The 21871-nt window shown below is 40.5% G+C and overlaps 1 protein-coding gene across 3 annotated transcripts in view; it reads left to right on the top strand.

Annotated features, from left to right (window-relative positions):
• Positions 1-21871, top strand: part of DHX35 (DEAH-box helicase 35) — a 70330-nt gene that overhangs the window by 10204 nt on the left and 38255 nt on the right. For all 3 annotated transcript variants that reach the window (XM_033433725.2, XM_004272847.3, XM_033433723.2), the window contains exons 3-8: positions 1397-1489; positions 5648-5725; positions 11286-11390; positions 14828-14889; positions 15739-15808; positions 17709-17768. In XM_033433725.2, the coding sequence (XP_033289616.1) occupies positions 1397-1489; positions 5648-5725; positions 11286-11390; positions 14828-14889; positions 15739-15808; positions 17709-17768 (468 nt within the window). The remainder of the gene's footprint in view (positions 1-1396; positions 1490-5647; positions 5726-11285; positions 11391-14827; positions 14890-15738; positions 15809-17708; positions 17769-21871) is intronic.

Raw genomic sequence — 21871 nt, 5'->3', positions numbered from 1 at the left:
TGGGAGAATTCGGCAGGTTTTTTACTTCATTCCAAACCAGGAATTTATGGAATACCTTTATGACTTTCCAGATCATCAGGTGTGTCTGTAATCAAATGTGGGTACAGAAATACATTATGAAGCTAAGTACATGGGATCTTGGAATTATCTGTGACTTTTCAGTGGCCAAATCAGTGTTTCTGCTCCTACTGAATGGATTAAGGAAGGCCCAATAGAAATATAGATGTAACCTATGCTTGCTTTATTGTGAACTTGGCCTTAGAGGTAGAGACGAAAGCATATTCTTTTTGTTTTCACAAGTTAATAAATGAAAAAAAATTAAATTAAGTAATACATGCATGTTGAACAAAATTCAAAGGTCTCCTTCATACCCCTGCTCCCTGGCCACTTTCTTCTGCTCACTGGAGACAGTATAGTTACCAGTTTCTTGTTTTGTTTTTCCTCAAAGTAGCTTATACATAAAGAAGCATATATGTATTTACCCTTTCTTCTTCTTTTTTTTAAAAATTTATTTATTTTTGGCTGCATTGGGTCTTAGTTGCTGCGCGTGGGCTTTTTCTAGTTGCGGCGAGCAGGGGCTACTCTTCATTGCGGTGTGCGTGCTCCTCATTGTGGTGGCTTCTCTTGTTGCGGAGCACGGGCTCCAGGCTGGCAGGCTTCAGTAGCTGTGGCATGCTGGCTCAGTAGTTGTGGCTTGCAGGCTCTAGAGCGCAGGCTCAGTAGTTGTGACGTGCGGGCCCAGTTGCCCTGCAGCATGGGATCTTCCCGGACCAGGGCTTGAACCCGTGGCCCCTGAACCAGCAGGCAGATTCTTAACCATTGCACCACGAGGCAAGTCCCTACCCTTTCTTTAAAAACACAAATAGTAGTGTATCATTCACACTGTCCTGCACTTTGCTTTCTTACCATAGCAGACCTCATTGACCATTCCACATCAGTACAAATAGACATTTGTTCTTTTTAACAACTGTGTATTATTCCGTTATTGAAGTGTTTCACAGCTGTGTAACCACTCCCCTGTTGATGAACATTTAGGCTGTTTGAATTTTTGGCTCTTATAAACAATACGCAGTGAGTATGCTTGTACATACATCTTTGTTCACATGTATTAGCATGTCTGTAGTCTAACTTCTTATAAGTTGAAATCTTGAATCAAAGGGTATGTGCGTTATATATTTTGATAAGTTATTACACTCAGTTGCAGTTGTATCACCTTGTACTGACACTAACAGTACCTGCAATGTATTTTGATGTATATTAGAAATATATTTTGATAGTTCTTTTTAAAATTTCCTTCCCTTTGGCAAACAGCTCATTTCATAATGTTTAAATATCTTTGTTTAGGTCTTTTGAGAAAATGTATGTCTATTTACAATGTTTGGTTATATTTTTTCAGCTTAGGAATCATATACTGTACTTGATAGAAAACTATCAAACAGTGGTGATTGTTGGAGAAACAGGATGTGGGAAAAGCACGCAGATTCCACAAGTGAGTACATTTAAATGTGTCTTTATACTTAGATTTGATTGGAAGGATTTTGTAACTTGAGAACTCTCTTTACCATTTTTTTGCATTTTTAAGATCTCCTCTCAAAGAGGAAATAGTCAACCCAACTAGATGTTTTTTATTAAACTTTTGAACTTTTATTAAACTTTTAATTTCTTTGATTAGAAGAAGTAACGGTCATGTTCAATTTATTATAATTCTAAAATAATAATAGAATAGCCATACTCTGAAAGGAACAATGGGAACTCATTTGAAGAGGTGTAATGCATAGTTTTTGTCCTCAAATAATTGCAGTTGAAGAGGTGGTGTAAGATGGATGCTGCTATAGTTGTGAATAAAGATTGACTGTTACAGAATTATGCAGTGCTATGGAAGAAACCTCTCTTACAGGACAAAATTTTATCTGGTGTGGATAGAAGTGGAGAGAAGGATCAGGAAAGTCCTCATAAAAGAAATGACATTTGAAATTGGGGAAAAAATATTAAAAAGAAAAAAAAGAGAAAGAAATAGAACTTGAATGGTCAGTGGGAGTTGGCTGGGAAGATGTCCTCATCCAGTGAATATTGTGGTTAGAGATACTGGGGTGGAGAAGTGCTTGGGGCTCAACAGAGTGGACAGGTAAGATCAAGAGTGGAAAGATAGGGTGAAGTCAAAGTGTGTCTTAAGAGCTTCGACTTGAAGCTCTTAAGTGAAGAATGATATTTAAGTGGTCAGGGATAAGAGTCCTTGTAGGTTTTTCTTTCCTTTTTTAATACAGATTTTTTTAAAAAAAATTTATTTTATTTATTTATTTTTGGCTACGTTGGGTCTTCACTGCTGCACGCGGGCTTTCTCTAGTTGCGGCGAGCAGGGGCTACTCTTCGTTGTGGTGCGTGGGCTTCTCATTGCGGTGGCTTCTCTTGTTGCGGAGCACAGGCTCTTGGCACGCGGGCTGCAGTAGTTGTAGCACGCGGGCTCAGTAGTTGTGGCTCACAGGCTCTAGAGCGCAGGCTTGGTAGTTGTGGTGCACGGGCTTAGTTGCTCCGTGGCATGTAAGATCTTCCCGGACCAGGGATCGAACCCGTGTCCCCTGCATTGGCAGCAGATTCTTAACCACTGTGCCACCAGGGGAGCCACATCCACTGACTCTTGATGTCAACACTACCTGCTTTTGCAGCATCTTTAAATTTTCACCTGTAAGCAACCATAAGCAGGCAGAAGTCTAAATCCCAGGTGTATTAAGAGACTGGCTTCATGGACAGATTTATTATTGTGCAAATTGTTTTTCTTTCCGCTAACACTAGTACTAAGAGATTGACTATGAGAGTGTGTGTGTTTTATTTTGGATGGTAGAACTGTGTCCTGGTTATATGGCTTTGGTTTGCTGAGCTTGAATCCTAGCTCTTAGATTTTTACCTGTGTCCTGGGACAAAGCATATGACCTCTTTGTTTCCTTATCTCTAAATTGCTGATGATGCTATTACCTTCTGCATTGGATTTGTTGTGAGGATTAAATGGGGTTATGCAGACCAGACAGTTCCTGGCACTTAGTGAGGTACTCGGTGAATCTTAGCCATTATTCTTGTAGTTCTGTTTCTGAATTTGTGTTAATTGGGGTGGTTGGTAGTATTTTGTGTATGTATTCAGTGCAAGAGAGAAATTTCACAGATTTGATAGCAAAAACCTACGTTATCTAAAACACTCTGTTCCTTACAGGCATTTTTTAAATTATTATTTTTAGCTAATTTTCGACTAACAGGAAAGTTGCAAAAATAATACAGAATTCCCTTAGACCCCTTACCCCACTTCCCTTACTACAGTAATCAAAAGCAGGACAGTAACAATACCAGTAATCAGACTACAGATCTTATTCAAAGCTCATCAGTTTCCCCACCAAAGTTCCTTCTCAGAAGCTCCAGGATCCTTCTCCCTGGTCTCCTCCAGTCTATGAAAGTTCCCCATTCTTTCTTCATCTTTTATGACCTTGACATTTTTTAAAAGTACCAGGCATTTATTTTATAGAATGTCCCTCAGTTTGGGTTCGTGTGACGTTTTCTCATGACTAGAATGAGCTGATGCATTTTTGGCAAGAATGTGTCCTTCTTAGTGCATTGTATCAAGAGGGTTGACATGGTGGTCTTACCACTGGTGAGGATAATTTGATCACTTTGTTAAGGTGCCAGGTTTCATCTGTAAAGTTACTGTCTTTCCCTTTGTAGTTGATAAATATCTTGGAGGAGATATTTTTAGACTGCAAATAATCTGCTTTTCAAACTATCACCTACTAATTTTAGCATCCCTCTGTAGATCTTGTCTGCAGCAGTTACTCAGGTGTTTCTCTAATGAAGGATTTTCTCTATTCCTATTTCCTTTTACATTTATTAAATGGGATCTTCTGTAAGGAAGAACTGTTCTTTCTCCCTCACTTATTTATTTATTCAATTATTTATGTGTATCGGTATGGATTCATGGATATTTATTTTATTCTATGGGTTAAAATCCAATACTACCGTTATTTTGTTGGTCAGAATGGTCCAGCTTTGGTCATTAGGAGCTCCTTCAGTTTGGGTCCTGTGTTCTTTCTAAAAGCCTCCATTCATTTTTTTTGAACACTTCCTTACTTTCTAATAACACAGACTGTGTCAGGCTTGTCTTATGTTTTTCCTGCACTAGCCTTGGGATCAACCGCTTCTCCAAGGAGCCCTGGTTCCTTTTATTGGAGAATGGTGTTTAAAAATCAAGATTTGGGTGCTAGGGTGCTCATTGTTACTGAGGTGTCATTGCTATAAGTCTCAGTGGGCAGATTTAGGAAATATATATGAATACTAAATCCCTACATAATCCCACTTATATATCTGTATCAATCTGTATATATATTAAAAATCATGAATTTATGCTGATACTTCGTTGATTCCAATCCCACATCATAGGGCTCATCTAAAGGACCCATAAAATAGCTTCAGAATTCCTAACCCATACCCCTAACATTTACTAAGTAGATTACAGCACTTAGGTACAGTTCTTTCCATCTCTGGCCTTCAGTCAAGATACTGTTTTCAGTTACTTAGGTTGGTTCTTTTCTTCTCCACCCCCTTCACTGTGATCAGTTATTCATTTGTAATACAGAAAGGGTCATTTGATAGTGTTTGCATTTCTTTTGGTTTCCCTCCACATCCTGGTTGGTTTTGTGTATTTATTTGGGTACTTGAAGAGTACGTGCAACATGATTGTGGTTCTGAGAGTCAGAGCTACACAAAAAGCTCTACTCAAAGCATTGCCCCTCCCTCTTCATCCCTGCTGCCATGTTTTCATTCCTCCCTTTTTCCACCCCTTTCCTACCAATCCTCCGTAGTCAACCATTCTCTTTAGTTTCTAGTTTGTCCTTCCTTTATTTCTTTTGAACAAATGAGCAGATACATGTATGTAACAGCATTTTAAATCTTTTTCTGTTATAGAAGTAATATATATTGATTGTAAAACAATTTAGACATTATGAAAACAGGTAACTCTGATAACCCCTGTTATCCATTTTGGATTTTAAAAAGCATATAATCAAATAAATACATAAGAAATTAGTATATGTGGAAAATAAATACAGAAATAAATCAGATAATATAATCAAATTTAATGTATACTAATAAAATCTAATGGGATATATACATGTATATAAAGTCTGATTTTTTTTTTTTGCAATAACAAATGTTGTTTTATTGGTCTTGTTTAAAAAATCTAATTATTTTTATTTACTCTGACTAAAATATTTTGTATGGTTGATATTTATTGAATTGTCTCTGTGTGTACTTTAAAATTCTTTGTTCTACAGATTTAGCACTGTTCTGAGTGACCCATGGATGGTTTTTTTATTCCTTGAGACAGCTGTAGTACGGGGAAATTTTGTAAGACTGGGGAGTCAGAATGTTGAATTTATGCCTTAGTTCTTCTGATTATCACTTCTGTTGTGAAGTTAATTAAGCACATGACCTAACATTTCAAAACCTCAGATGCCTCATTTGCAAAATAGTTTTTTAAATCTCTGCTGGGAGAAGAACCATCTGTTAATTCTTTTCTCAGTGATTTTAACATAATCCAGGGTCATCTTGGGGGAGATTGTTTCTGGAGAAGCGGTGTCAGGTGTATACTGAAATGTGATTTTATTTGTAGTACCTCGCAGAAGCTGGCTGGACAGCCGAAGGAAGAGTGGTGGGAGTGACCCAGCCCCGAAGAGTGGCTGCTGTTACAGTGAGTTTCTCTTTTGTTGTAAAGACTCTGTGTCTTCTATTTCAGTGACTTTTTCCTTGTTTCCTAAAAGCTGCAAATGAATATGATTTGCAGCTCCTCAAGAATTTAATTCTTCATTTGAAAAAGAACTATGATTATTTTTGTAAGATTGATACCTGTACATTATGAATTTTTATGTAGTAATAAAGTACAGAAGTCAAAACAAAAAAAGTGATTTAAAAAAAACAACCAAAACCCAAATCTCACCACCCAGCAAAAACAGTTTGAACATTTGTGAACATCATTTCAAGTTTCTCTTTTATGTTCACATAAAAATGAATGGTTGGCTGGATGGATAGAAATGATTTTATAAAAATGGGTTCATAGCCATATATTTGCTTTTGTTGAATTTAACAAAAGAGGAAACTGCAGTGAAATAGGAGTAATTACTGAACTTTGGATAAATAATTTTTCACTACAAGAGAATTTATTAAAGCTTGAAAACTAAGAAAAAGGATTACAAAAAGCTTTAGGGTGTTACTTATTTTTGGAACTACGTTATAGGTAGTTGCCTATCACAAGAGTAAATTAGCACACTGATTCTACCGTTCCTCCCTCCATTTGTGATAAATGCAGTGCTATAATTTTTATTTCAAGATTTATAAATATTCTTTTCGGTAATCATAACTCCCACAGGTATTTAACTTTAGTTTAATAATCACTAATAATTTTCCAAGGTTTTGCCAACTTTGAATTGCTCATTTCACTTTATTTCTTGATTGGCTGAATTTTACATGCCTGAGAATGTTTGATTGTGGTCTTTGTTGATATAAAATTCTTAATTCATCCTCTCTAGGAGCTGTGCAGACACTGCTCCACTGTCTTTTGGCCTGGAGGATCACTGTATAGAAATAGTCTGAGGTCCAGTGGAGTTTTTCCACTCCCTACCTTCCTGGCCTGCTTTTTCTGCTTGAATGCTTGTAACATGCTTGTTTTTGTACCAGGATATGTCTTGATGCTGATTGTTCTGTCTCATTTTTTATTAAATGTGGAAGAACTTTTAATCTTCAGGCTCAATCTCATTATATCAGGCAGGTTTTCATCCATTATTTCTTGGCACACTTTTCTGTTCCATTTATTTTTTTCCTCTTTTCTAAGAGCACCAATTAAGTGTATATTAGATCCCCTTTGTCTCTTTTTAGTATTTAGCACCCTCTCTGGAATCATCTGTTTTCCAGTTTGTTTTGTGATATTTCTTCAAGCCTGTCCACAATGTTCATGATTGTTTTTAGTCAGATTTATTCTATTTTGATTCCTTTGTATATTTATCTGGGTCTCATAATCACTTCTTTGAATGCTTTTTTGTTTCTTTACTAGCTAGAGAAGTGAATATTTAGAATGGGTGGAGATATTACAATACATTACAAATTTTAAAAGCTGATAATACCACAAACATTTTTTAAAAATCCAGAAAATAACATAGTATTTTTATTAATTAGCTGACACATTTCTGTAAATCTTTTTTCCTGCAATTTTTGGCTCTGTCCCCACTGACCACCTCTTCACTTGACAACGATTTCCTATTATCTTCCTTCAGAGAGAGTAGAGCAGTATTTAATGTTTCTCTAGCATGGGTGATTTAGATTTGCTTTTTATTATTGGTACTGTGGAGAACCTCCTTTGGCTTTGTAGCATTTGTAGCATTGTGTAAATTTGGGGGACTATTCGCATATTTGGGAAAAGCCTCTCTGTAACTTCTTGCATGTTCAGGCTGTGAGATTTGGGGGATGTCCACAGATTGGTTTCTGACCTGTACATTTGAGACCTTGTTTCTCCTCAATTGTGCTTTGACTTTGTCTCTTCTTTAAGTTGTTTTAGCTTAAGCTTGTGATTTCTTTGAAACTGGATTTCTTTGGCTGAATTCTACTTCTGTTTCTTTGGGTAATACTTTTGCAATTTCCTTTTTAAACTGCTTTTTTGCTCATGTTCCCTTCTTTCCTTCTTTCTTACTTGGCTTTAATGCAGTGGACTGTGTTGGTATTTTTATGATAAGTACTTACCTTTGAGTGGGCTCATTTGCTAGCTGCAGAATTGTGAGGTTGTTCTGGTCTGGCCTCTCAGCAAATCTCTTATTGTCCTTTGCTGGTGGGGGATGAAGATGAGAATGTGGTCCAGCACTCCTTAGTGATTTGAGAGGTCTGTTACAGCTCATGATAAGATTCTTTGGGCTCTCTGATTTGGGATTGATACTTGCTATTGGATTGCCTGCCTTCTCCTTCAACTCCCCCTCCTTTGTGATTCTTTGCTGTCAAAGTGGGTCTCCACTGAGACATTTCCTGTGTCTCCTGGGTCTGAACACACTACTGCTTCTTGTCTTCCTAATACAAGGCTTGTCAGCCCTGCCTTTTAAGGAGGTGACACATTAAGGAAGCCAGCAGCCTGCTCTGGTTGTGAGGAGGCCTGGGCCTCTCTTCTAGATTCAGACCTCACAGTGTTTGGCAACTGTGTTTCCTAGTTTATTGTTTGGGCTTGTGCCAGTTTCCTTCTTTCATTGGAGATGCAGGTTTTGGTTGATAATATGTTTTATTTATTTATTTTTTTGTTTTAAATTAGCTCTGAGAGGGAAATGGGGGCAAAGATGCCTTTATTTTGTCATCTCTACCTGGACAAGAAATTAATTCTATTTCCTTGAGATATTTTTACTCCTTATTGAGTTTTAATTATTGTGTAATTCTTTTTCCCCAAAGTTCATTTTAATTGTCTTCAAAGTTAGACATTATTGATAAACATTTCCCAAGTCTTCTGTGTGTGTGTAAAAATGGAGATAACGGTTTGGCAACTAGATTGCAATGTTAGACATAACCTTTTATGTCATGAAAGATGATTCACTTACTTAAAACATTTGAACAATTTTTTCTGTTTGTGGTTTGGAATCCCAGCTCTTAATCAATTTGCATTTTTCCTCCAAATTTGTAGCCATGGATAATTTCCATGAAACCACATGCTTTCTCTTAAAGAACAAAGAGTATATAAATTAGCTGTGTAGTATTAATAGAGCTGGCCAGTTTGAAATGCTGCATCTCAGAAAGTACTTTGTGTGCAGACTAAAATCTGAAAACAGTCTCAGAGCCTAAGAACAGATTACACAAGCCATTGCCTGATCTCTGCGAGAGGCAGTTCCTTAATGAGTATGTTCATTGGACTCACATAGTCTGGGTTTGACTTCACGACCAGGCCCTGCCTTGATCTATGATTCAGGACAAGCTCTAAGCCTGTCTTATTTCAGTTTCTTTCTTTGTAAAAAAGAGGGTCTATTGCCCACCTCACGGACTGTGTACATGTTTAATGAGATAAAATTTGTGAAAGCTTGGAGCACAGCACCTGCACCTAGGAGGTGCTCAGTGATTGGTGACTGGTTTTCCTTTTGACCTCCTTTTCCTATATCTGTTTCTATTAAAAAGATATGTTTATCCAGTCTAATTGATGAGGTTATTGGGACTAGAACTTAAACAGTAGAGGTAAAAATCTATTAAAGAGCCAACAGAATATGGCCTTGCAAATGTCCAGTGGTGTGATCATACATGATAAAATTTCTGAAAAGGAATTTGAAGTTAAAATCCATTTTGTAGCAAATGTATACAAATAGTGAAATAATAAGAATAAATATGTTTGGCTTCATAAAATGATTATATTTTTATGGAGAGGTTGGTTCATTTATGCTCATTCTTTTTCTTTTTTTTTTTTTTTTTTGCGGTACGCGGGCCTCTCACTGTTGTGGCCTCTCCCGTTGCAGAGCACAGGCTCCGGACACGCAGGCCCAGCGCCCATGGCTCACAGGCCCAGCCGCTCTGCGCCATGTGGGATCTTCCCGGACTGGGGCACGAACCTGTGTCCCCTGCATTGGCAGGCGGACTCTCAACCACTGCGCCACCAGGGACGACCCTATGCTCATTCTTATGAGCTGGTTTTGCCCATAAGCTCCAGTATCTCTATGCACACATTCGCTGTTTGTACCATTTTTCAAGATTTATAGTTTAATGTTCTGTAGGGTTGAAATTGAAACAATAACAAATCTGTCCCTGTGAAACCCTGGTTATTGGGAGCTATAACCTCCAGAGGTAGAGCAGTGTAGGATGAATTTCTGGTTTCATAAGATGTTTTGAAAGACTACATGGTGTACATACATCAGCTGCTCGATGACTGATTCTGTCTTGGCCTCTTAGATCTGTAATTTCAAGTCATCTGGCAGAACCTCTGATCCTTATCTGCTCTTCAGTTTCTTAAACACCAATGGTCAGATAATGCCCAGTGTGCTAGGCTTGCAGAGCTGCGTGCAGGGAGCCTCTGGGCTCCTGAGCCTGGGGCTGCTGTGGCCCTATGGCTGTAGCTGAAAGCTCTGCCTCAGGACACCTCCTGTGTCAGCTCATGTTCCAGACTCAGGATGCAGGGACTACGTGGGAGGTTGCCTTGCCTGTGAAAGGAGGAGACGACATGCATGGGGGTTGGTTGGTGGGTGGGGACCCCAGGAAACTTCCGTAATTTTGTTTCCCTTTGGTTCTTTGTTAGTTAGATAGTTTACATAATGAGCATTAAACTCTCTTTTCTTTCAAGGTAAACTAAGTTATAAGCATTATTTTTCTTCCAGTTTTATGTTTATTCAGTATTTCGGATATTTTCTATTACTAAGCTAATAGCCTTTGAATGGCCTTCTGGAGTAGTAGGAGATCTTGCGGTTGGATTCTTTTTTCTCTTTCCTACCCTCACCTTTTATTTGTCATCTATTGGTAGGTGAAAAATATATCTGTAGTTTATGGTCTTCATAATACATTATGTATTTTGTTTTCTACTTTACTTTATTACATTAACTTGGATCCTTTGTTAATCTTCTCATCTGCCTTTTGAAAAGTTTTCAACCTGCATTCTTGTCTCTATTTCCCCTTGTAATAGTTTTGGTAGCTGGGACACTGTTGCAGATTGTTTTAGATTATCTTGCTCTGGAAACGTTATTCTTTCGCTTCCAAAGAGAAATGAACATGGCCAAGTATTGAATTTGGTCGTTCTTGTTCCCTTGCCTTCATGGTCCAGTGGAAGTTGTTTTATTTCAAGGCGTAAAGACATGGAAATTTGTCCCTAGTTGATGTGCTAAAGAAAGCTTTAGGAATAAGGTGAATCTTGAAATTTCTTTTTCTTTTTGCTTCACCCACCAGGAAATCTAGAGCTGGATTTGTGGCTCAACTTAAATAACTTAGGCATATCTGTGTTTTAAAAATTTTCTCATTGACTTTGATCTTTTGAATTTTGTCTGTAATTTCTTTGATCCTGATCTGTAACATATTTACATGATTCCATTTTTATTCTTATAAGTTGCCTCAAGTCAGTTATAGAATGAGGTGAGATACATAAAGTTGATAGCTGCAAAGTTTATCACACTAGTTTTCTAATAACCTGCCTCTTCTCTTCTCATTTCCCACTGTGTTCAACATATTATTTAAAAAATAAGTGACCTTTAGATTTTCCGTAGTATGTGCTCTGGGCAGTAATTTCTGTGTCTCTATTTTCAGCATGATCTTTCTTCCCAAAGGTTGCAGGGAGAGTGGCTGAGGAAAGGGGTGCGGTGCTGGGCCACGAGGTGGGCTACTGCATCCGCTTTGATGACTGCACCAACCCACTGGCTACAAGAATTAAGGTGAGGTGCAGAGCTGCTTTTCCTATTGTGAATAAGGAAGATTCTTTGCGGGGACATAAAAACATGCAGCCATCGCTGCTGACTGAGGCACTGATACTGTGGCAGAAAGTGTATGAGAGCATCCTGGCCCTTAGGGAAGTTAGTCTGCTGGGAGGTGCAGAGCACTTTCGGAGTCCTTGCATTTTAGCCCAGAAAGGACCTTGGAAGTAGAGCTAAGCCCTTGGTTCTCCAGATGAAGAGGTTGAGGACCTGGGAGGTTGAATGACCTACCTGACATTACGTGTGCATTGGTGATGGAACCAGAACTCAAAACTGACCTTTCTCATGTTTGTTTTATTGTTTTCCCACCAATCCACATAGCTCACTAAATATAGAAACTTACCCATAAAAGACTTAAAAACAGGAACAAATATTGGGTGGGCCGAAAGGTTTGTTCGTTTTTTTCCATAAGATGGCTCTAGTAGCACTTAGTTGTCTTTAACTTCATTCGAGACAATTTTGATAAATTGTATGTGACAGCTGTCATAATCAGCGTGCATTAAAAAGACATCAAAATTGGTGAATTTTTGTGTAGCCATTTTAATATTGAAGATGGAAGAAAAAAGCAGCACTTTCGGCGTTTTATGCTTTATTATTTCAAGAAAGGTAAAAACGTAAAAAAAAGATTTGTGCAGTGTATGGAGAAGGTGCTGTGACTGATCGAACGTGTCAAAAGTGGTTTGTGAAGTTTCGTGCTGGAGATTTCTTGCTGGACGATGCTCCACAGTTGGGTAGACCGGTTGAAGTTGACAGCAATTAAATTGAAACAATAATTGAGAACAATCAACGTTATACCATGCAGGAGACAGCCGACGTACCCAAAATATCCAAATCAAGCGCTGAAAATCATTTGCACCAGCTTGGTTATGTGAATAGCTTTGATGTTTGGGTTCCACATACGTTAAGCAAAAAAACCTTCTTGACCATATTTCCGCATGTGATTCTCTACCTAAATGTAATGAAAATGTTGCATTTTTAAAACAAATTGTGACAGACAATGAAAAGTGGATATTGTACAACAGTGTGGAACGGAAGAGATCATGGGGCAAGCAAAATGAACCACCACCAACCACAACTAAGGCCGGTCTTCATCCAAAGAAGGTGATGTTGTGTATATGGTGGGACTGGAAGGGAGTCCTCTGTTATGAGCTCCTTCTGGAAAACGAAACAATTAATTCCAACAAGTACTGCTCCCAGTTAGACCAACTGAAAGCGGCACCAGATGAAAAGCATCTGGAATTAATCAACAGAAAATGCATAATCTTCCATCAGGATACTGCAAGACTGCATGTTTCTTTGATGACCAGGCAAAAACTGTTACAGCTTGGCTGGGAAGTTCTGATTCATCCGCCATATTCACCAGGCATTGCACCTTCGGATTTCCATTTATTTCGGTCTTTACAAAATTCTTTCTTTTTTAATAAATTTATTTATTTATTTATTTTATTTTTGGCTGCGTTGGGTCTTGGTTACTAGGCGCGGGCTTTCTATAGTGGTGAGCGGGGACTACTCTTTTGCGACGCGCGGGCTTCTCATTGCAGAGCACGGGCTCTAGGCATGCAGGCTTCAGTAGTTGTGGCTTGTAGGCTTAGTTGCTCCGCGGCATGTGGGATCTCCCCTGACCAGGGCTAGAACCTGTGTCCCCTGTATTGGCAGGTGGACTCTTAACCACTGCGCCACCAGGGAAGTCCCTACAAAATTCTCTTAATGGAAAACATTTCAATTCCCTGAAAGACTGTAAAAGGTACCTGGAATAGTTCTTTGCTCAAAAAGATAAAAAGTTTTGGGAAGATGGAATTATGAAGTTGCCTGAAAAGTGGCAGAAGGTAGTGGAACAAAACAGTGAATACATTGTTCAATAAAGTTCTTGGTGAAAATGAAAAATATGTCTTTTATTTTTACTAAAAAACCGAAGGCACTTTTTGGCCCACCCAATATTATAAATTGATAAAGTGTAGAATTCACACATGTTATTTGCACTGATTAGAACTTTCCCATTTTCACATGATAATGGATTTTATATGTGTGTTCTTTGACCTCGTTGCTACTAGTAAAATAATTAGCACCAGTAGTAGTCAGTGTAAATCAACTCAGCAGTGTCCACTGTGTATACCACTGTGCGAATCAGAGTCTCCCCAGTACTGTAAACAATGAATGAAAATGAATATTGAAATGAATATTGGTTGTTAGAAACTCAGTTACCTCAGCTTGCAGCAGAGGAAAGCTGAAAATAGATGATCTAAATGTAGTGATTTGTAAAAATGTGGGCCTTGTTTTCTAAGTTTCTGTATTTTGTTACCTTTGACATTCATTTTGCTAGGTAAAGGGGTTATTCTTCTATACCATCAAATATATTTACACGAGCTAATTTTTAGATAAGTTTCAGTGGACTGCATAACCAAATGATTCTCTCTAGAGGGTCGTTCATGAAAAGTTTTGTATTCCATTGGGTAGTAATTTCAGGGCACCCAGTTCTTGACTGGTGGTCTGTCATTGGTGGCAAGTTCTCTTTCACTCCTATGTGTGTATGTGACAGCTCGTATCAGGTCCAAGAAAAATATGATGGAAATGCACCCTGCTTTGAAAAACAAAACAAAAAGTAAAAATACTAAGATACAGTGTGTGAGGGAAATGTTTAACTTTGTTAAAGTACTGAACTGTTTTGGGGTGAGAATAACAGCATCTAGTTGTTACTGCATTTTTCTGAAGCATTTTATAAACATTCATTAAGCTTAAATGATAATAGCTGCCATTCTTGAGCTCTCTCTGTGTGCTAGGGCCTGTGCTAAGCACTGTACATGTACTATCTCACTCAATTCTCACAGTAACCCTGTGAGGTGGATTCTTTATTCTCTCCATTTTACAAATGAGGAATCAGGCTCAGAGAGGGTAAGTAACATGCCCAAGGTTCACACAGCTAATAAGATGTAGAGCCGAGATTGGAACTCCCAGCAGCCTGACACGATAGCTTGTGTTCCTAACCACAACCCCATCCAGCCTCCCTAAAATAATATCAGATGAAGTTGAGGTTAATAACCTCAAGAGCTGCAAGTCTGTGGTCTTTGGGGATGTTGTAGGAACGGTGATCTCAGACTCACAGCATCCCCCTGGGCAGACACAGTTTTGTCTTCACTGCCTGTTCATCAGCAGCAGTGCCAGTGGTGCAGGCTCAGAGCATGAAATCCTGCTAAAAGATTTGCAAGCCCCAGCTGAGGATCCCATCTTCGAAATCTTGTTTGTGAACCATTCTATTGCTTGATAACCAAAATGTTGGGGCATTTTCTCACAGTCCTTGGTGGGAATTGTCTTGTACACACACTGGTGATGAGGTTGTATGTGTTTTAGTTGTACTTGAACTTTTTGAATTATTTCTAAACGTTTGTGTTTCTGTGTTTTAGTTTCTGACCGATGGAATGCTGGTCAGGGAAATGATGGTTGATCCATTGTTAACAAAATACAGGTAAATGTGTTCTTCCTGTGATAAGTTTCCTAAAGTTTCAAAAGTACATAAGTAGATTGAGAAGCATTTGTGTTAATAGATGGGATTCGCGACCATGCTCAGCTTTCCCAAAGCTTTTCTCCTTAGTTTGGCTGTTACCACCTTTGATGTTCTTTTCAGAATTTACAGGCAAAACTGGGCTCATTAAAATCCCTGTCGTTATTTGAACAGTCTGTTGACTTGTTTTGATCTTGCTGGAGGGTGACTGCAGAGGCACAGCACAGAACCTGGCAGCATTTTGTTGAATGTAATATGCAGAGTCCAAATAATTATTTATACGTTCCCTTTCCTTGTGTGTCTGTCCATTGCTCATGGGGTTAAAGTGGTCCCACTCAGGCTCTGTGGTATTCTGGGAAAGGATATCACATTTGACCCACTGGTACACACGTGGCACAGCTGAGACCATGTGCCTCTTCCTGCTGTTTTCTGCAGTTTAACAGCCTTTGGGTGGGTGGGCTGTGTCCCGATTTTTATGTGCTCTGTGGGGTTACATGTTATATTGGAATTTAAAATCATGTATTAGATCCTGTTGGAATCCAGCGTGGGTGGTAATACTCTTTAGAAGTAGCAAAAAATACACCATTTTCTTCACCAAGATATGTTGATGTCACTATTTTTATTAGCTTAAGATTTACCTCCTTGTCAAAGAGGAGTTACTTAGCGTTACTTTTGCTACAAGGTGATCGCATGGGGGCTAAATACCCAGCAGTCCCTTTGATGATCTGAATACCCAGCAGTCCCTTTGATGGTCTGGATGGGCTTGTGCAGTGGTTGGTTTGATGCTTACTGAGATTGTCCCTCTGATTCTAGTGCCATCATGCTGGATGAAGCCCACGAGAGGACCTTGTACACCGACATTGCCATTGGCCTGCTGAAAAAGGTATAGCTTTGCTTTTGTTTTTGTTTTGTTTGCTGTTTGATTAGGAAAGTCATTGTAGCAATTTAGAAAATCCAACAAAATACGGAGGAAAAAAATGAAAATCATCTGTCATCCTGTTCATTCAGAGACAGTCACCGGTAGAATGTTGGTATGTTTCCTTCTCTTCTTTTTTCTTTGTGCATCTTTTTGTGTGTGTACATGCATCTGTTTTGGCAAAGTGGGGATTGGATTGTATGTTCTAAGTTGTCTCTTGCATATTTTTCTTAACGTTACATCAAGATCATTTTCCTGTGTGATTAAATATTCTGTGAAGACATTATTTTTAGTGGCTACATAATCACGTCTCTATCATAAAGTATTTGACTCATCCGTTACTGTTAGGCATTTATATGGGTCCCAGGTTTGAAGTTATTTTAAATAATGTTGCAAGGAGCACCCTTGTAGTTAAATATGTTGCATTTCTGTTTCTTTTCATTCTTTCACTATTTATTATAAAAGATTTCAGGCATACCCCAGGGTAGAGAGAAGGATTTAATGACCCCCATGTGCTCATGATCTAGCTTCAACAGTTATAGCCCACAGCCAATTTTGTTTCAACCTTACCTGCATCCTCTCCTCCCTTCCTGTATTTTCTGGTTGTTTTCTTTGGACAAATTCCCAATCACAGGAGTCTAGAAAGAGGTGATAGAGCATGGACTCTGGCTTCAAATCTGACTCTGCTGAGTTTACTCATCTCTAAAATGGGACAGATACAAGTTTCTCTCTCTGCTGGTTTACTTTCCTATCTGATAGCCACTAGCCACCTTAGGTTTTAATTAGTTGAAATAGAATAAAATAAAAAATTCAATTCTTTAGTCACACTGGCTATATTCCAAGGGCTCTGTAGCCACATGTAGCTAGTGGCTACTGCATTGGGCAGAACCTCTCTGTCTTTGAAGAGTGTTCTCTTAGAGCTGCCCTATGACATAATTTGTTGTCAGGCTAAACTTAGAAAATGTAAAATTATTAGGATGGTGCCTGACACAGGGCCATAAATAGACTATGAGGTAACTTTCCCATTGGGAGGATGTCCACAGCTGGGTGAGGGGAAGGTGGGCTGGATTTCAGAGGCCCCTAGCCTCTTTGTGCAGTGTATATACTATACAACTGTACTCAGAGACCCTGGAATAGCACATAATTTAGTATATGCTAGTTGCTGTTGTTATTTTCATTATTAATTTATTCCTTGGCCAAAGATTTAGACTTTTTGATACTTATGAGGAATTATCCCACCAGGTTATTGCCTTCTGAGGAATGGTATAACAAGGGGGCCTATTTCACTGAATCTTTGCTAACACTGAAAGTAAATCTTTGCCAATGTGATGGATGAAAAAATAATCTCGTTGTTACACGTTTTTGCTATAATTTATTTGATCATTTCTCCTATGCCTCTTGATCATCTGTTTCTTTGAATAACTGTTAGTATCTTTTGTCCTTATTTCTACCTTGGTGTTATCATTTATTGTTTGTTTACTTTTGATGTATTTTTTCATACTTTAACTGTATATACATAGATTTTGACTATCCAGGTGTCAGAAAAAAATGGTTTTACTTCTGGTAAATTCATATTTAGGTTTTAAAGTTCCTTTATACTCTCTATCCATTTTTTTTTTTAGCTTTTTATCTTGGAAAATTTTGTCACTTACGCAGTTAGAAAGAATAGTCTAATGAGCCACCTTTTCACCTATGACTTAACAGTTATCAATTTGTGGTTGGTCTTGTTTCATCTTTAAGCTTCCCCCCCCGCCCCGCAAAAAAGTACACACACTGGATTATTTTGTAATAAATTTCAGATATCAGATTATCTCATCTGTAAGTATCACACTATTATCATTGTCTTTTTTTATGTCTTCTTTTTTAGATTCAGAAAAAGCGAGGGGATCTTCGATTGATTGTGGCTTCAGCCACCTTGGATGCAGAGGTATGAGCATTTCCCCCTCTGGCCCTCTGTCCCTGGTTAGCACTGGGATTGTTGGACATGTCCTTGGGAAGCTACCTGCAGCAAGAGCTTATCTTTGGCAGGATGGCCTACCTTCCTTATGGGGCCATCCAATGTCCTAGATTCCATGTGATCAGAGGAAACTCCTTTTCAGCTTGTGGGTGGAAACTAGCCTGTAGTCAATTGAGTTCACAATTACCTATTTGTCTTGTTTCTCTACATACTATGTTTTCCCCTACACAGGCAATTTCTTTTTATTACTCTAGTTAGAGGCTATATTTCTCTCTTTTTTTTTTTTTTTGGCGGTACGCGGGCCTCTCACTGTTGTGGCCTCTCCCATTGCGGAGCACAGGCTCCGGACGCGCAGGCTCAGCGGCCATGGCTCACAGACCTAGCCGCTCCGTGGCATGTGGGATCTTCCCGGATCGGGGCACGAACCCATGTTCCCTGCATCGGCAGGTGGACTCTCAACCACTGCGCCACCAGGGAAGCCCTATATTTCTTGAATTTATGACTTTAGCATTTATATTGGGGGTACAGCTGTACATATAATAATTTCCGTGCTATAACTTTTTTATGGCTAAGTTTACATTATTTTTCTTTTTTTAAAAAAATTTTAATTGAAGTATAATTGATTTACAATGTTGTGTTAATTTCTCTTTTTTAAGGATTTTTAAAAAATAAATTATTTATGTATTTGTTTTTGGCTGCATTGGGTCCTCGCCGCTGCACGTCTAGCCATGGTGAGCAGGGGCCACTCCTCGCTGTGGCGTGTGGGCCCCTCACCGCGGTGGCCTCTCCCGTTGCAGAGCAAAGGCTCCAGGCGCGCAGGTTTCAGTAGTTGTGGCAGGCGGGCTCGATAGTTGTGGCTCACGGGCTTCAGAGCACAGGCTCAGCAATTGTAGTCCACGGGCCTAGTTGCTCCACGGCACGTGGGATCCTCCTGGACCAGGGCTCGAACCTGTGTCCCCAGCATTGGCCAGCAGATTCCCAACCACTGCGCCACCAGGGAAGCCCCTGTTGTGTTAATTTCTGCTGTACAGCAAAGTGATTCAGTTATACATAAAATATATATATATTCTTTTTAATATTATTTCCCATTATGGCTTATCATGGGATATTGAATATAGTTCTCTGTGCTATGCAGTAGGTCCTTGTTGTTTATCCATTCTTTTTTTTTTTAATAAATGTATTTATTTATTTATTTATTTTTGGCTGCATTGGGTCTTCATTGCTGCGTGCAGGCTTTCTCTAGTTGCGGCAAGCAGGGGCTACTCTTCCTTGCAATGCGCGGGCTTCTCATTGCGGTGGCTTCTCTTGTTGTGGAGCACGGGCTCTAGGCGCGTGGGCTTCAGTAGTTGTGGCACATGGGCTCAGTAGTTGTGGCTTGCAGGCTCTAGAGCACAGGCTCAGTAGTTGTGGTGCACAGGCTTAGTTGCTCTGCAACATGTGGGATCTTCCTGGACCAGGGCTCGAACCCATGTGTCCTGCATTAGCAGGCGGTGTTTATCCATTCTATATATAAAAATGTATATCTGCTAACCCCACCCTCCCACTCCATCCTCGCAGTTCAGTTCAACACATAATTTTGACCACTTGCTACACACACACACACACACACACACACACACACACACACACACACACACACACACACACACACACACACACACACACACGCACGCACAGTTCTGGCTACAGGTGATTCATACACTCCCTGACTTCTCCGGGAAGCAGACACATAAATAGATATTTGCAGTTCAGTTTGTTCAAGGTGCTGAGACAGCCAAGGAGGGGGTGCTCACTCTCTAGTCATCTGGGGGATGTCCAGAAGCTTTCGCGGAGGAGGGACATCCCACCTGGGTTGGAAAGATGCACAGAAGTTCACCAGGTGGGCAGGGGTGGGGAAGTGGGGAAGTGCATCCTAAACATGCACAGAAACCACAGGGGCGTGAAAGCATGTGTTCAAGCGGCTGTGAGTCAAGTATAGGTGGGAGCCATACCTCGCCCGTGGTCCCCTGCGGGGGGTGAGGTGCCCCCCGTCGCCTCTCTGTCTCCTTCCAGCTTCTTCAGTGCTCCTTATACTCCTGCCTCCCCTTGCTGTTCCAGAAAAACCTAAGCATGCTTCTGTTCTTGGTGGGGGGGAGCCCTCTTTGTAGACCACTCTGACCCCAGACGTTCTCATGGCTTTGCACTCATTTCATTCCAGTCTTGATCAGATATTAGCTCCCAGAGAGCCTTTCTTGACCACTGTCTAAAACGGTGTCCCTGTCGCTCTCCATTCTCTTACTCTCCTCATTTTTTCTGTTTAGCACTTCTCACTAGCTAACATATGCATATCTGGGTGTTTGTTTATTGTATGTCTCCCATCACTAAAATGTAAGCACCATGAAGACTGGGACTCTGACTGTCTTACTCTGTGTTATCCCTTTCATCTAAAACAGTGTCTGGCACAACAGAGCAGGGACTTGGGGTTGAATGAATCTTAGTTGAATGGAAAGCGATGGGAGATTCAAATGGAGAGGCTGGTAGGGGTCAGATGATGGGAGGCCTTACAGGCCACGTGAAGGAGGGAGGACTCACCCTGCTGGTCAGGAGCCCCAGCAGAGTGTGAGGCATAGCAGTGACTTGATCGCATTTGGGTTCTAGAAAGATCACTCTGGGTGCTGTGTAGAAGAGATAAGAACAGATGTGGAGATCCCAGTCAGGAGGGCAGTTCTGTAATGCAGCTGAGATGAAAAGGGCCTGGCTCTTGGTATCCCTGTGGCTTCTGGGATGCAGAACAACTTGGAGAAGAAACTCAGCATGGCTGACAGAGATGCCTGCATGTGCCCTGGCTGGTTTCTCGGACCTTCTCACGGGCTGTAGGAGTCTGTTGTCTTCGGTCTGCCCACCATAACTCTTGGGTTAAAGCTCTCTGTTGCCCTCTTTAATAATTCTTACGCCCTTTGCCCATGATACTGGCTGGAATGCTATTTTGAAGGCTGCACCTGACCTCATCTCCTGTTGTCTCCTCCATGACCAAGTTGCCCAGAACATCTTCTCTATTTTACCCCTTATGTTCGTCACCACCCCCCTTTAAAAATTATTCCCAGTAGTTTTTTTTTGTTTTTGTTTTTGCAGTACGCGGGCCTCTCACTGTTGTGGCCTCTCCCGTTGCGGAGCACAGGCTCCGGATGCGCAGGCCCAGCGGCCATGGCTCACGGGCCCAGCCGCTCCATGGCACGTGGGATCTTCCCGGACCAGGGCACAAACCCGTGTCCCCTGCATCGGCAGGCGGACTCTCAACCACTGCGCCACCAGGGAAGCCCCCAATAGTTTTTATTGTGCTCGAAATCTATAACCTCCAAGCCTTTTCTTAGAATTATTGTTAATACTTATTTCTTGCTTACTTGTTTTTCGCCTTTCATTGTCTTTGGTGTGGCATAGAGATTTAAAAACATAGCTTCTTTCTTTTCTGCCTACTATAGTTGATAGAGACGGACTTCCTGGAAGTGATTTTTTTAGGTGGGAAAGTGGAATGTAGGAGTTGTGTCACACCTTGAGTGCGCTAGCATGCAGGGGTTGCTGGGATGTCAGCAGCATTCACGGGGTCCTTGGGTGGGCTTAGGCCGTCCTTTTCTTCATCCCTTCCTGGCTCGGCCAGTGAAGGGGAGTGAGGTCTGTGTGTGAGTGAGGGGGGACCCAGGTGGGTGTGAGTACACGTGGGGTGTGGAATGTGTTCCCAGGTGAGAAAGAGCGAGGAAGAGGAAGGAATGGGCTGAAGTGGATGAGAGAGGAAGAGTGTGTGGGCGTGGGAGTGGGGTAGGGTGTGGCTCAGGTAACATTTTGCCCTAGAGGCCCAGGGGGACCAGAACTCATCCCCGGTCCCCCAGCTGCTGGATCTGTGGGTGACAGACTCATTCCAAACTCCACTGCCTGGAGGGATAGATACCACCCGCTCTGGTTTCGCTCAGGGTCTGGGGTGGCCCAGCCTGCAGGTGAGGACACCAGTGATGGTGGCTGGGAGGCAGAGGAGGCAAGCGGAGTTTGACGGGAGCTGATCAAATAGTCGCCTTAATTGGTTTAGCTGTTTGTAAGCCTAA

The sequence above is a fragment of the Orcinus orca genome, chromosome 16 (assembly GCF_937001465.1).
Source record: "Orcinus orca chromosome 16, mOrcOrc1.1, whole genome shotgun sequence".
Lineage (NCBI taxonomy): Eukaryota > Metazoa > Chordata > Mammalia > Artiodactyla > Delphinidae > Orcinus > Orcinus orca.
The sequence above is the reverse complement of the archived record's forward strand: the minus strand, read 5'-3'. Positions and strand labels throughout refer to the sequence as shown.